Source organism: Meleagris gallopavo, chromosome Z (assembly GCF_000146605.3).
Source record: "Meleagris gallopavo isolate NT-WF06-2002-E0010 breed Aviagen turkey brand Nicholas breeding stock chromosome Z, Turkey_5.1, whole genome shotgun sequence".
Taxonomy (NCBI): Eukaryota; Metazoa; Chordata; class Aves; order Galliformes; family Phasianidae; genus Meleagris; species Meleagris gallopavo.
In genome coordinates this window covers 6285881-6301032 of record NC_015041.2, presented here as the reverse complement: position 1 = coordinate 6301032, position 15152 = coordinate 6285881, and the positions used below count along the sequence as shown (strand labels likewise).

General features: G+C 45.0%; 1 protein-coding gene across 1 annotated transcript; it reads left to right on the top strand.

Moving 5' to 3' along the window:
• The first annotated feature begins 1262 nt into the window (after positions 1-1262).
• On the top strand, positions 1263-14418 carry AQP3 (aquaporin 3 (Gill blood group)). The gene is made up of 6 exons (XM_010725198.3): positions 1263-1602; positions 10149-10275; positions 10460-10597; positions 11373-11491; positions 11912-12129; positions 12806-14418. The coding sequence occupies exons 1-6, from the start codon at positions 1495-1497 to the stop codon at positions 12972-12974; spliced, it is 879 nt and encodes a 292-aa protein (XP_010723500.1). The 5' UTR covers positions 1263-1494; the 3' UTR covers positions 12975-14418.
• The last annotated feature ends 734 nt before the right edge of the window (positions 14419-15152 follow it).

Genomic DNA, 15152 nt, shown 5'->3' with positions numbered 1-15152 from the left:
TCCTCTCTCTAAACCAGTCACAATGATATTTTCGTAGTCTTCAAAATGACTTTTAGCCAGTAAGGATCAGATGCTGCATGGAGGGGAAGCGTGTTTCTGCTTATATGGAGAGCATCACATCTCCATGTCCCTGCTGTTCATCTGTTGGCTCTTTCTGGTCTTCCTGCTTGCTCCCAGCATAGTGGCCCTGTCCCTGCCATGGGGTAAAGAACAGGATCTAGGACCCTGTGTAAATAAATCTCCATAAACCTACACTGCAGTGTCTCCCCACTGACAGTTCAACAAATGGCAAAAAAAGCCATAGATCTTAGCTTAGGAGCTGCCAAAAGAAAAAAGAAAGACACCTCAGCTTCATTTCTGGATGTGGTGTCTTCAAAACCACGTCAGCATTTAAAGCACAAAGGGGAGTATAAAGGAAGGTGAGAAGTGCAGGGTGAAGTGGGATGGTGGGCTTTTCATTCCTTGGGTGAGGCACAGTGAGATGGACAAAGGCAGAGGAGAGAGAAAGGAGAAGTTGCTGTCCTTGGCTCTGGTTGGCAAACCCTTGCAGCTGCAGTTCAGAGGACCTCACTGATGTTGGTTAAAGCAAATCAGACCTAAGCCCAAAGTAATGAGGGATGTTTCCCGTCCCTACAGTTGTGTTTGGACCCGAATGTTTCCCTGCATTTGATTCCTTGCACATTATTGCTAGCTGCATTCCTGACTTGACTCCTCAGGTTGGCTGCAGCTCCTGTGGGGAATAAGAGCCCATTCATCACCACTCTGTTTTTCCAGCGGGAAAGCTGCTGGTAAAACAAGGGGAAGAGGAGAAGCTGCGAATCTGTGGTTTTGCAGAGGAGTCAAGGAACAAATCTTGGAAGGGGGTCCATCCATCCTGCGCATTCACCCACTGCACTGCGTCAAGCCTGGGGAATTTTTACTGCTGTCTTAACAGAAACCAGACACCACAAGTGGCACACATCCTGCCAGCAGCCCCAGGGCTATGGACGGGGACAGCTTTTCATCCAGGCTATCTCATCCGGCTGGTGGGCAGCAATGCCTCTGCCATGCTGTGGTGGGCTTCGGAGGGAGTGCAAGCTGAAAGAAGGGTAGTGTGATAGTGCAGATGGGTAAAGATGTTGTTTGGTCCACAGGTTTGGCTTTTTGGACCTCGGTTAGAGCTGAGGAAGGCAGTCACGGCCTCATGCAATTGGTGGGATTTGTGTTTGGGTGGGACATTTCTGCCACGTTTAATTCCTCCTTCTGAAAGTCTTTTGCTCACCTACGTGGGCAATAAGGACAAAGAAGAAAACAGCCCAGTCCAACTCATGCTGAAAAGGATGAGGAAAAAAGGGTTTTGAGTAGTGTGGAAGGGGTGTGGTCACTGAGTGGGGGTGTGTCAGGCACCGCAAACTTATTTATAAGCAAGAGCCGCTCTGCTGGAGAAGAAACCCTGCTGAGGCTTTGTCAGCTGCTGCTGGTCCCTGACAACACTGGGAGGACACATCTGCTGCGATGGGGAGGCAAAAGGACGTGCTTGCTACCATCGAGGAGCACCTGAGGATCCGAAATAAGTTGGTGCGGCAAGCGCTGGCTGAGTGCCTGGGGACGCTGATCCTGGTGGTGAGTCTGTGCTGGGGCGTGGGGACATCATCCTGGCGTGGGGGCATCGTCCTGGTGCAGGGACTGTGCTGGTCCTGGCACTGTGCTGCTGCAGGGAATTGCAGGTGGATGAGCCCAACTCCCATGCAACTTGCCTGTTGGCACAGCTGTTATCCATAGAGGATAACCTTGTGCTGTAGAGTGAGCTTCAGGGCTGCTGGCAAGGAGTGGGCTCTGCAGAGCTCAGCAGAGTGTTGATGTTCTGTCGTGTGTCTAGTGTGTTCACAAAGCACAGGGAGCAGACTCAGCATTGGAGCAAGTGTTTTGCTAGAGATCATGCAAAACTTCCTTTCCCACTCCGTCTTGGAATATTGTCTTGGCACTGAAATAGTTCAAGTGCTATCATCCAGGCAGTGAAAACCTCCCTTTGTTTTCTTTGTGCATCCTGTGAAGAAGAAACAGGCAGAATTTAAACTGTTCCAGCAAAATTTTTACTGCCTGCTGCAGGTCCCCAAGGGTCTTATCAGCAGGGCTGCATGCCACCAGCACTGTCCGTGCTGGCAGCTGATCCCGCCTGCGTGGCAGTGCAAGGCTGTCACTCCCACTACAAAACACATCATTTTGTAAATGATGAGTGCAACAAAACTCTGCCGCCTGTTGTAGTGCTGGGTTTCCAAAGGGACAGGATATAGGGGACAAAGTGGGGTGGATATCTTTGAGCATGTAGGAGACAGCAGTGAAGGATGGGGATCACACAGTAGTGCAGCAACACTGCAATAGGGTTATCTCATTTTGGGCGTCCAAAAATGCAGGACTATGCAATGCCCAATGATTTGGTGGCGGCACAGCCAAAATGTGCAGGTGAAACTTCATCTGAAGTGGTGTAAACCCATGTGGCAGAGTGATTGTGGGTTTATGCCCCTCTGTAACTGATTGTCTGAGGAAAGCACTGATGGACAGAAGGGCTGAAGGCAGAGGAAGGCTGATGAAGCCACATGTGCTTCATCCTACACACTGTCTTGTGCTTTATTTATGTGGAAGAGGGGACTATTGAGTCTTGCACGGGGGGATAAATATGGCAATAAAATGCTACCACTCCTAAAAGAAAGCAGCTCTGCACAGTGCAGTAGCCTTATCTCCAGAATGACCCAGCTCTGATGATTTTTAGGATGTGTCTTGTTGGTTTCCTAGGGAAGAGTTACCTGGGATAAAGGTGAGAAGAAGCTGATAGGAATGTAGCCAGCAGACGGTCTCTGCAGTGAGTCTCAGGATAGATGCAAGGTAGTGCTTGGGGGGAAAGATAATGTCTTCTGATAGCCAGGTTAGTTCTACTGAGAAATGAGGCACATCTTCAGCTGTGCAAGCTTTCAGAAGGGCTTGTGATTAAAAAATAAGTTATTCTCTCTGCTGACACAACTTTCCCCTATAGTCTCGCTGCTTTGGGGCGGAGAGGAGTCAGGGTGTGCTCAGAGCCCCAGGAAAGGTTTGGTCCCACTGCTTATCCAGACTCCAAAATGAGAGTGGCACCATTAGCCTCAGGGAGCACCATGCTTGCTCTGTTTTCATGTGTGTGTGCAAAAGCAGCTCATCACCTTGTCCAGGACTCCCTGAGCTGGTCTGGGATCAAAGAAAATGCTGCTTTTATTGGTGCTCTCAACTCTGTCCCAAAGTGATCCAAAATCTCTTCAGCTCCTATGGGGGTGCTCTGTGTTGTGTGGGAGCAGATGCAGAGGGAGAACAGGGAAGTCCCAGGCATGTCGAACCCTGCCTGGCTGTTAGCATGAAATACAGAGAGGGAAGCTGGTCCTTTGCAGCTGTCCCAGTCTGTTCTTCTGCTAATAAGGAGCTACATACTTTATTAAAAATTACAATAAGTATAATACATATATATTTAATTGCTCCCTATCACCCATATTCCTCTGTATTTTTTTTATTTCATCAACTGCCCTGAAGGCAGAAGCAAAAGCCTTGAAGTTGTCTTTTTTCCTTATCGGAGGATCTTGGTAGTGGATTCAGCCAGATAATCCCGGGATAGAGATCCTGATCCTGCCTGGAGGGAAAATGGACATTTCTATCCTGCAGAAGTCCCAGCAGGCTGAGCTGAGAGTGAAAGCATTCATCTGCAGCTGAGCCCAGCAAGCTCCTCTTGTGGGCTTCAGAAAATGGAATCCATGAAACTGCTTTTGTGGGAGATGGTGTTGACTGCATATGAATTTCTCTAGAATGGGGCAATATTGGGGATGGATTTAAGGCTTGGTATCATTCACACCAAAGTCAACTTCCTGAACCCAATGTTTAAGGTTTGCAGCTTACTTAATATTGCACTGTGTAATGTAGAACTTGTCCCGCTGTGGATACTGGAATGGCTTCAGCTTCTTCCCTCTTCCCCTTCACTTGCATAACAGCAGCTCTCTAAAGCTCTTCTACAGCAAAACCATTTCAGAACCCCACAGTTCTTACCTGCTGGTAAGAGTTACAAAGGCAGCAGAGTGTTGCCTAAGAGAAAATACTGCCTTTTTGTTTAAGGTAAGAAAAATAATCCAACTAAGCAGCCAAACCTTGAAGAGCACAAAGGAGTTGCACTTGAGTTGCTGCTCCTGCTACGTGCCTTGCACAACAGAGTTACACTCTGTTGCTTGTGACCCTCCTGTTACAAGAATTTAGCGCTGCTTCTGTTCCTTTTGATAGAGAAGATGACAGTCCCCTTCCTCTTTCTTCAGCATATACTTTCTGATATGTTAGGTCTGAACTTTCTATCCGTGTCAGAAGCACCTCTTGCTGGAAATAGTTAAGCAATGCAAACACTGAAAGCATTTTCCAACTCACTTGCTGTTTGTGTTATTGCTGTAGCAACTCACTAAAGCGAGATTTCCACCAGCAGGTCTCCACGCTTTCCTTAAAGGCTCGGACTGTTTGTCTTTGTCTGCTGGCTGCAAATACCAAAGCTGTCCCTGTTCAGTTTTAACGTTTGCAGAAGTAACTTGCTATTGTAACTGATTTCCAAGTCAGACTATGATTCACTGCTGCTGAGGCACGAGGAAAGAACAAAACAATTCCTAATTGCTTTTCAGCCAGGTTGCCCTGCCTTTGCAGCCAGGTGGGAACTCTTTAGAGTCTGAGTGTGCTGCTACCCACAGAAGCCAAAGTAGTAAGGTGGCTGGGATGATCAAGGCAAGGGGAACCTCGATCAAATTGCTGGCAGTGCTGCTGCTCTCCACCACCTCTTCCACCACAAGAGCTTCGAGCTGTTTGTTAACCACCCAAACTATAGCCTTGCTGCCCCAGTGCAGGAGCAGGGAGGTTTCTCCATCCCACAGAGATGAGAGCTCAGCACTACAACTTGCCCTCGTGAGACACAGCTTTCTCCAGCAATGCTCGACGCTGTGAGTGAAGCCCAGGTCTTTCTAAGAGCTAAGGCTTCCTTATCTGATGGACATCACGGATATCAGAACATGTTCTTGCTTCGGTACACATGGGGAAGGAACAAACTAAATAACAGCCTCCCCACCAATGCCCAACTGCTCTGCTATAGGTTGCTCAGTTGTTTTGTTTTGTTTTTTTTTGTTTGTTTGTTTGTTTGTTTTTTCACTGAGTTCTTTGCAGTGTTGTTGTAGCCCACAGTGTACATATGTAGCTTCTCTCAGCCCCTCTTATCTCCCCACTCCTGCTGCCTTACTTGGCTCCAAGACGGCTCTTGGTGCAAAGGTAGCTGTAACATTACAGACCATCTGTAATGCCTTTTGTTCCTACCCAGGCTGGCTGGTAGATAGAGCTGCTAGGTCCAGCCGGGCTGTGGAATATGATATTTCTCCCCTGTTTAGCAACCTCTAAGTCAAGACCCACCTATTTGTTCAAGTTCCTGTGCTGCAGGAAAGGCACAAATGTTTCTCCTTGCACTGCCCCTGTGGCTTTTGGGGGTCCCCTGGATGCATGGGCTTTGAGGCTTGAGGAAGGCCCATGCACAGTGGGTTCCTCTCAGGGTTACTTCCCCTGGATTATCACCAGGATCTGATTGCCCTTATGTCACCTTTGCTGTCCACTGGAGGGCAGCAGGGGCTGAGCCGCTCTTCCCATGCACTTGTTTGTTTGCTTGTTTTTTGCAAGCTGGAGGGTAAAGTTGCAGCTCAGGTAATAATAGTCCTTCTGAGCTACGCCAACAAAGTTTTCCTGTATTGATTTAGAGATCAGTTGTTCTGAAATCCAAGAACAAATCCATCCAGGCCTTTTGTGTCGCACCTGAAGGTGTGAAAGAGCAACAACAAAGGAAAGAGGGCAGGATAGGGAGGGAACCTGGCTGCTGTGCTTCTTCCACTTGAGTTTGTCAACAGAACTGTTTTGGTCAGGATTTGTCCGTGAACCCATAACCCTTCGTTCTTCATTAGCTCTTTCAACATGTTTGTGTTCTTCAAGGCCCCCTCCTAAGAGCTGTGACTAACTCCAGGGCTTCTCTGCCAGGGGGAGGACCTTGGAAAAGCCACATGGCCCAACTCAACCACAACCTGGACACAGGGAGTTTGAGTTTTTCTGAGTATGAAGTTACACCCAGCAACCTGCTTCTGGCTATCTCCTCCCTTTTTCAACCCCTGGAGTCTTCCAGCCCCTTTATCCCTGAACCAGTTCAACTCACTGATCCTGCAGAACCTGGTATGTTCCTATTAATTTTCCACAGCACATCAAGTTGGATCAGCTCATGAGGGAAGAGGAGAGAGAAGCTTTCCTGTTGGCCATGAAAGTCATTAGATCTGTTTGAGACAGTAAGATGAAATTAAGGAGCTGTTTTCCATTAACATGGTTAATGGTGCATTGACCTCAACTCCTGGGAGAGTAGCTTTAATACATCTGATTAAGGGATTGTTGCAAACATTTTATTAGTACTTAAGAAAACACTTGTCTAATGGGTCATGGGGATATAACAGCTGTCGGCTGCACGCTGCCTTGTGAGGGACTCACCTGAGCTTTTGCTGGTTGAGATGTTTTTCTGGTAATGTAAAAACTATGTGTTGGCAGCAGATTATTAAAACCAAGAATGAAGGATCATATTTCCTTGGATGTGCACATCCACCTCTAGGCCATAATGGTCACTCACATCCATTGCATGAGCTTAAGTCCATGGATTTTAATTGAATAAATGCTGCTGTATTTGATATAATCTTCCTTGCCTTACAACTCAAGCTAGATGCTCCTGAACTCTGTAAGTGGTGGAAAACAAAGACTTAAGAAAATAGAATGGTCAGGGTATCCTGCCTTATATGGCCTGAGAGAAGAAATTGGAGGGAAAACTAACAAAGAGTGGAATTGGAAATGGTGTGATCATAAGTTTCATGTCACTTATGTGTTCATTTACCACAACAAAACAATAGGCAGTGCAAAGATTTGGAAAAGTGGATCATGACAAAATCTGTCACAGAGGATGGTGAACTTTGAACTCTGTCCCTGTGAGCAGCATGGTAGATCACAGTGACATGTGATGTGCTTCAGATATGTCATCTAGGCTCTAACATATCTGTCACTGCTGTCTTTTTAGGGGTCTTGAAAGATAAAGGAAAGTGTTACTGAGTTGGTGGGATTTGTTCTGCCAAAACTTAGACAGGAAAGCTCAGAGTTGGTTGACCTGAGTGCTGACTACATCAGTGGGGAAAATGAGACCCTGAATCAAGCCTCTTGACTTGATTTAGATACCCATCTTGGGAGGCTGGGCTCCATTCCATATGTGGCCATTTCTCCTCACTGCATGCGAAGGTCATCCAAGATGACTGTATCAGTCATAAAACAAAACAACAATCATAAAACAAAATTAATAAAGGTGCAAAACAAATCTCACTACAGGCAATCATATATTTTACACATATCTGATGATAGCAACTGTAGATTTTGCATCTGCATAAGCAAGGATTGGAACTGTATCCCTCTGGACAACATAACCACCTGGTATATGTATCAAAGCTGCCCCTGCACCTGGCATGTGCAATTGTTTTGTTGGCTGCCACCCAGTGCTGCCAGCTTGTATCAAATGCTCTCATGTAAAACCATTTGCCACAAGAGCAGGGCTGAGCATGATTTGGATGTCATGCATGGGAATGTATTCATGCTTGAAGGACTCCATTGGTGTGGGATGGAATTGCACACAAGCATATCAAACCTCAAATTTGTCCCTAAATATTACCTTACTTTTTAATTTTAATCTACTTGGGGCCATTCTTTCTATTGTTGTGCTGAATTAAGCCAAACAGTACTTAGGGCATATCTGATAAGTAATTGTAATGCTCCTGTGGAGTGGCTCCAGGGTATTTTTGCATGGCTCATAGACTCTCTTCTGGGAAAAAGCTGGGGAGATCTTGCTAGGTGTAGGATGGCAGAGAGGAGGATGGAGAATAGCCTCTTGGGAAACACCAGAGCTGGAATTCCTCCAGTCTGAGAGAACTTATTCACTGTGGATAAGTGCCGTCGCAGATGATGGAATGGAGAACTTTGGGGTTTCTATGACCAAAAGTTATGTGTGTCTGATGAACCAACCACCATCCACTTGCAGAACTGCCAGTTCCTCCAGAGTGAATAAAACAAAGTCTATCATCAATGGGAATAAGCTTGATCTAGTGAGTAGCAACCCTGCCCACAGCAAGAGACTGGAACTAGGTGATCTTTAAGGTTCCTTCCAACCCAAGCCATTCTGTGATTCTATTATTACAGTTTACAGTAAACTGGGGCCAACCCTGCCAAACTCAGCTGCCTTTTGCAGCTTTTTCTGGGCTCACCTCTTGGTCACACTGATATGCTTTATGGCTGTATAGATAAACACCATAGCCAAGTACTCTGTCCAAAACTCTGCCTAAGGTGTGCTGAGACTCCTCTGGGAAGGAACAAATGTCACCCTGGTCATTAGCAAGCTTTTCTTTGCTCGCTTGTAGCTATGCTTCCCTCATGGTTTGGACAAAGCTGGCAACGATAGCTCTGTTTGCTGAACAACTGATCTTTTCTGCCCTCGCACACGTATCTCTTCTGCTATGGTTTTCCAAGTGAGAGTCTTGGTATGAGGACAAGGAATGGGCTGCTGTGTACCCAGTAGAAAGCAGTACTGGATATCACTTTCTTAACTAACAAGTTCTACAGGTTCCTTTGTTCTTCCAGCAGAGGGTCCTGTGCCAAGAGGTACCTGAGTACAGAGTGTCCACCTCATGAGTCAGCCTGCAGCCTACTTGGCCACTCCTTTTCCAACAGATTGAGTGCAATGTTTTCTTAGTAATTCATCAGTCACTGAGGGGATGAACTAGCTGTGTTTTGGCTTTGCCCTTCAACTGTATTGTGTGTTGCTCAACAGGTATGTCCAGCATTGGCAGAAGAGGTGAAGAGATCCACTCCTACCTACCTGATGCCTATTTGGTGGTTTATCTCCTAAGAGCAGATATTGCCTTTATGGCAGTTGAGTAATCTTGGAATACTGGAATTTGCAGAAGCAGGAGATTTTGATAGGTGGACAGACACGAGCACAAGTTCTAGGCACTAGCCTTGAGGATCTTGAGCAAGATGTTGTCCCATCCTAGTTTAAGGATGCTCTCAGTCTCTAGTGATGAGATAATCCCTGGTATACACTGAGAATCTGTTCAGATTAAGGCAGTGGAAGATAAAAGCATACAGAAGATTAGGACCAAGGCTCCTTAAAATATGTGGTGGGTAGTGGAGGGACATGGCTAGGCAGGAGGATCTGAATCTGGATGAGTGATGAACCAAACAGCCAGGGGAAACTGGTCTGTGTTGTTAGGGGTGAGCATGGGAAGTATGGCTTTTGGATGTGATGGGAAAAGAAGAATTGCCCACTTAGAGCTAATGTCTTTCAGAATGAGCACATGCTTCCTTTAGCAATTAGGCAACACTACTTATCACCCAACAAAAATAGGTTGTTACCCAGAGCGCTTGATGCTTATTAGTGTTGCAGAGAAAGAACAGTTTTGTTGCCCTGATCTCTTCCTACATGACTTTGCCATAGGAAGGATCTCATTGTGTCGAGGTGGTGTGGGCTGTGCTCACCTATGGCAGGGAGCAAACCTTGGGGATGGGACAAGCCTAGGTACCTCAGCTCAGGAAAGCAACCTCAATCCCTCAGCCATGGCTTGAAAAGAATGTTCCTGAGTGCCAAGGTGAACATAGCCTTCTTCAGCCATGTCTTTATATCCAGGCAATAGCAAAACTGTGCCCTGCCAATCTATGTGCTACTATGTCAGACAGTTATTAGCCCTTTTTAACAGCAAAGAGTTTAGGCTCCTTGTCTGAGCAATGGTCCTTCTTGTCTACCTTTAGCCATCATACATTTGGATGTTTGGTCAAAGTTGTCCAGTCTCCTGGAGATGTAAATTGTGAGCTGATGTATCTTTAACTTTCAGTCATGGATTCAGTTTACTCAGCCAGAAGAAAGTCTTTCCTTGTGACTTTTCTGCGGCTGAATGCTGAAGCTTTGAGTTATGAGTGTGCTGCAACGGTCCATGCAGGTGTAAGCAGAGCAGTCAAGAGTGTCGGTCAGCAACTGGCCATGATGTAAATCACAGAGGGTAATTTCAGTCTGTTCTTGCTTTCAGCTCTTCGGCTGTGGCTCTGTTGCACAGATCGTGCTCAGCAAAGGGACCCATGGAGGTTTCCTGACTGTCAATCTCGCCTTTGGCTTTGCTGTGATGCTTGGCATTTTGATCGCAGGCCAGGTGTCAGGTATGTTTTGTCTCTGTGTGTGGGCTGGATTTCGCTTGTGAGAACTTGTAATGCTTGTGTAGGCCTAGATGGCTGCACTTTTCCTATGTGGCACTTCTCCTGTGTGGAGACTACTTTGCCATGGCTCATCTCTTGGACTCAAGTTTTGTCTATAAAAGTGCATTAACCTTCTGTCTTTCTGCAGGTGGACACCTGAACCCAGCTGTCACTTTTGCCATGTGCGTCTTGGCTCGAGAGCCCTGGATCAAACTACCAGTTTATGCCCTGGCCCAGACACTTGGAGCTTTCCTAGGAGCTGGCATAGTCTTTGGGCTCTACCATGGTAGGTGCAGAAAGTGTGTATGATGTGTACAGGTCTTTGCTGTCTAGATTACAGCATATCTCCCAGAAATGTTGATGAAACAGCATCTGTGCATTTTTCCAGAGTCGTTTTATCCTCGTGTTTTTTGTGTAATAAATGAAGACTTCACTTGGATTTTTTTCTGCTTAGTCTAAATACTACTGTGAGACAGACTTCTAGCAACTTTGGCAGCCCTTTTCAGGCTGATTCTACATCTTGAAAACAACCTGGAAATCCTGTTACTCATGAGCGTATTCCTCTTTTCACAGTGCTCCTTCTTACAGCAGGAGATAAGAACTGATCACTCTGTGTTGATCAGGAAAAGGTTTAATACTGCTAACTTTAGACAAAGAAGTGCTGCTGTAGTTCTGTAGGTTAAACAAGCGAAGTAATCAGCACTTGGCAATATTCAGGATTTAATGAATGCTAAAGATAGTTGATGTTCCTGATGGAATGGCATGAGGAGAGTGTCAATGTGTATGAAGATACAATTCCTCTGTAATAATGAGTTTACTGCAGTATGGAATCATAAAAAATCCCAAATTGGAAGGGAGAACACAAGAATCATTGAGTCCAACTCCTGGCCCAACACAGGACCACTTGAAATTTAGTCTGAGAGCATTGTTCAGATTGTTCTGAACAAAATCTGAGATTTTGACTTCTGTAGCACCACAGGCATTTAGGCACCTTGTAGAGGGAATTAGAATTCAGATTAGTGTTTATTGGGCTCTGACTGGTGCCTTTTCTCCACCTCCAGATGCCATCTGGGCTTTTGGCTCCAACCACCTGTATGTAACAGGAGAAAATGCCACAGCTGGTATCTTTGCCACCTACCCATCTCAGCATCTGAATGTTGTGAATGGATTCTTTGATCAGGTAAGAAGGAGCTTGGAGGGTGCCAGAACTTGAAAATTTTGGGTTTGAAAGAACTTGAGATTTTGGGTTTGTTCTGGCCCTCTCATTTAGTCAAAGAATGCATCAGAGCTTGGAAGCATATTCTGGAAGATGTCTTCAGCTGATTTGGCTGCTTACACAGATATTGATAGCTCTTCTGTGTGCAGGGAAGAGGTGTGGGCACAAAGGAATCTATCAGCTGCTAGGAGGAGCGTGTTCCATCATTGCTTTCCCAACTGGGCACTCAGTCTAATTCTGTCTGACAGTGCCATGAGATGTTTTATTGTAGCTTTTCCACGTTAGGGAATGAGTCTTAAAACCATGGAACTTCAGAGGAGTTAAGTAACTTGGTTAAAAGATTAGTCTGGATTAAATTCTTCTTTCTGATTTTTCCCTTCCCAGTTCATTGGCACTGCTTCCCTGATTGTTTGTGTCTTGGCTATTGTGGATCCCTACAACAATCCTGTTCCCACGGGGCTGGAAGCTTTCACAGTTGGCTTTGTCGTCCTCGTTATTGGAACTTCCATGGGCTTCAACTCTGGCTATGCTGTCAACCCTGCCAGAGACTTTGGGCCTCGTCTCTTCACAGCCATTGCTGGTTGGGGCACTGAAGTGTTCTGGTAAGAGCTTGCAAATGAAAACTTTGTGCATCAAGGGGGAAAAAAGTTACAGTTCAAGTAGGTGGTACCTATGGTGCCAGAGAGAATCTTAGCACACTTATGGTGTCTTTGGAAAGTATAAACCTCTTTACGAGAGACAGTTTGCTCTGCTTTGATTTCTTAAAAAATCATAGAACTACAACAGTTTCCAGCAAATTAATGAACTTTGGGGAGGAAATCTCAGAGATGAGAAGCTCAGGTGCACCTTGAACATGATCTTATCCACTTTTTTTAATGGAAGAAAGTGCAGGTCCTGTGTCATATTTTGTTGAACCTGGAGAAAACTCAGAACTATGAGCAGTAGAGGCTATATGTTGTAAAAAAGTACTTTCCTGCAGGCAATAGGAGGGAAGTGAAAGTGCCTAGCTCAGACAGTGATGGTTTCTCTACTTTCTTGATGGAGAGAGAGTTCTAGATGTCCTGGAAACAGCTGCTCTGAAGTTCTTGTCCCCAGAACTTGCAGCAAGAGGCAGCAACTGCCTTGGATGTTGCTGTGGACATAGGGTTGCTGTTGTCTTGCACGTCAATGGGGATGTTTGCAAATAATCAGATTTTGCATTATTCCAGACTGAAGCACAAGTATTCTAATGCTTAGGCTGCAGTTCTTAACCTTGTGCATTTCCTTCTTGTTTTCCAGGACTGGTAAGCAGTGGTGGTGGGTTCCAATTGTTGCTCCTTTTCTCGGGGCCATTGCAGGAGTGATAGTCTACCAGCTGATGATTGGATGTCATGATGAGCCTTCTCCATCTGCCTCTGAGCAGGAGACAGTTAAGCTGGCCAATGTGAAGCACAAGGAAAGGGTCTGAGGAAGCTGCCATTCTGATGTGGCAGACATTCATTACTCAGGACTGCAGCTGGTGAAGAGGAGGGAGGAGTTAAGAAGAGCTTCAACAAGAACAGGAAGAGTTTTTTTCCTGTCTTCAGTTATTCTAGCCTTTAATTTTAATTTTTTTTTAATATCCCTGATGCGCTTGCTTTAGATACTTTCCTATGTGCCTTTTTCCTTCCACGCAGTATCATATAATCTTTCCATACTTCTCGAAGGGGGTTGAGAATTTTAGGAGACAGGAGAGAGGAGAGCATTGCTATCCAACAACTCCAGCATGGGCCTCGTGAATCAGGAATCAGGGGCTCTATTGGGCTGCTTTGCTGTCTTGGCATTTGAGCTTGGCAAACTGCTTCCCTCTGAACATGTGCCCCATCTGCAGAGTGGGGACCATGCAAAACATAAATTGTTTTCTAGTGTGGAATTGAAATTCTGATCTCCTGGGAAAAATTTGCCTGCAATTCTATGATGGATCAAGTACATGCTTGGTGTTGCTCTATAGTCAGTGACTTGACACCAGGAATGGACTTATGTACAATATTTTAATTGGCTAAAATTTTCATTTCTCCGATGAGCTCACAGAAGGTTGTATCAATTCATTGATCCATGAGCAGAAAGTCAGAGCAGATAGTGAGAGTGCACTGGATTTTAATATAATACTAAGACAAAATGTTTACAAGCCACTGCACCCTGGTGTTCTAATCACAGTTTTCAAACTTGCCAACTCATGGAAGACAAAACATAGGAAATCCTTGTTTTAGTCAGGGGATAACCTGGAAAGAAAGCTTGGCTCCCTGTAGCAGTCTTTCTTATTAATCAGCTTTGTATATAAATTGCAAGCAGCTAATAGCCAAGTTCCACTGAAAGCATGGTGTTGCTAAAGTTGTGTGTGTTCATGTAAATTTCACAATAGTATTTTTTTTATAGAGATATATAAATGCACTCCTTAAAAAGCTGTTACTACAAAACAAGATGGGGATCATTTAATTTAAAGATGTGTGGGAAATGCCTATTCTCTGACAGCTTTGAGATAACTGTTGGGTTTGCCCAAGATGGCCTTAGATTTTGGCACAGTGTGATTGGAGCATTTAGTTTTCTACCTTACAGAATTGTGGGGGCATCCCTGGCACTCAGGACTCTTCTACCACATCTTTTCTGATGAGGGTCTGAGTTCAGACACATCTGGCTCCTATAGCACTGGTGTGTTAGAGGATGGCTGGCTCTCCCAGTGCTATACAGAGAGTTTGAAACAAACAGTATCAGTTGTGAAAGAATTTGTAGCTCCCATGCCTCTGCATTAGAGAAACTCTTTTGAAGGCAGTTTCTTTAATGCGTGAATTCTTTGAAATATGTAACTTTGTACACATTTCCAGTCACTAAAACTATGTATTTCTTTTTTTTTTTTCCTTTTTAAGAAATAAAATGTTAATATCCACATTGTAAGATGTCAGTGCCTGTTTTATTTTTAAGCTCTGGACAGTAAACTTTGCCATGGAAAGGAAATTGTCAGGAACAAAAGCTTCCTCAAACCCTTTTCCTCTCTGCAGCCTGCATTAGCAAAAGTGAATTAACCCCTTCAGGAAGTATATCCATAAGCACAGCTGGTGCATTTCGGGGGTAGGTAGGAGAAGATGCAGTGCCTGAGCTAATTACTTCCTTGCACAATGTAGAGAACATAAGTAATGCAGACCTGAGCCCACTGCTCAAAGAACTGCACAGTCCTTCTTGCCTATGTTCTCTGTAAATGCAAGTGTTGTTGCTGATTTATGTCCTGCTGTGTTTTTCCTCTGTCAGCTGTACAGCCTTGAAAAAAGTCTATACTTCCCACATGTTGCCATCTGAACAGTTCAGTGAAGTTGGATTAATGTGATTTCCTTCAATTCACCAACGAGAAATCAAGTGATTTTTAGCAAGAAATCTGTTTGTTCAGTGTATTCTGTCCTTGTCCCATTTCTGCTGCTTTGTTTCATTTCTGTCTTGAAAATTTATCCCTCAAAATCTGTTTAAAAGCCTTGTGTACTGTTGCAATCAATTCATGTAGCTGCAGGGATCGCTTTCCCTTTTTCTCGAGGACTGTCTCCTTTTCTCACTCTTTTACCACTTCAGCTAAAATTCTTACTACAGACATGATGACTGTGGACTCCAGAATTGCTGTTTT

Bases quoted from the DNA above. Each gene is read 5' to 3' on its own strand.
- AQP3 (XM_010725198.3), top strand. From the start codon at position 1,495: ATGGGGAGGCAAAAGGACGTGCTTGCTACCATCGAGGAGCACCTGAGG. The intron at 10,276-10,459 runs GTATGTTTTGTC...GTCTTTCTGCAG, and splicing joins GATCGCAGGCCAGGTGTCAG to GTGGACACCTGAACCCAGCT. The intron at 12,130-12,805 runs GTAAGAGCTTGC...CTTGTTTTCCAG, and splicing joins TGGGGCACTGAAGTGTTCTG to GACTGGTAAGCAGTGGTGGT.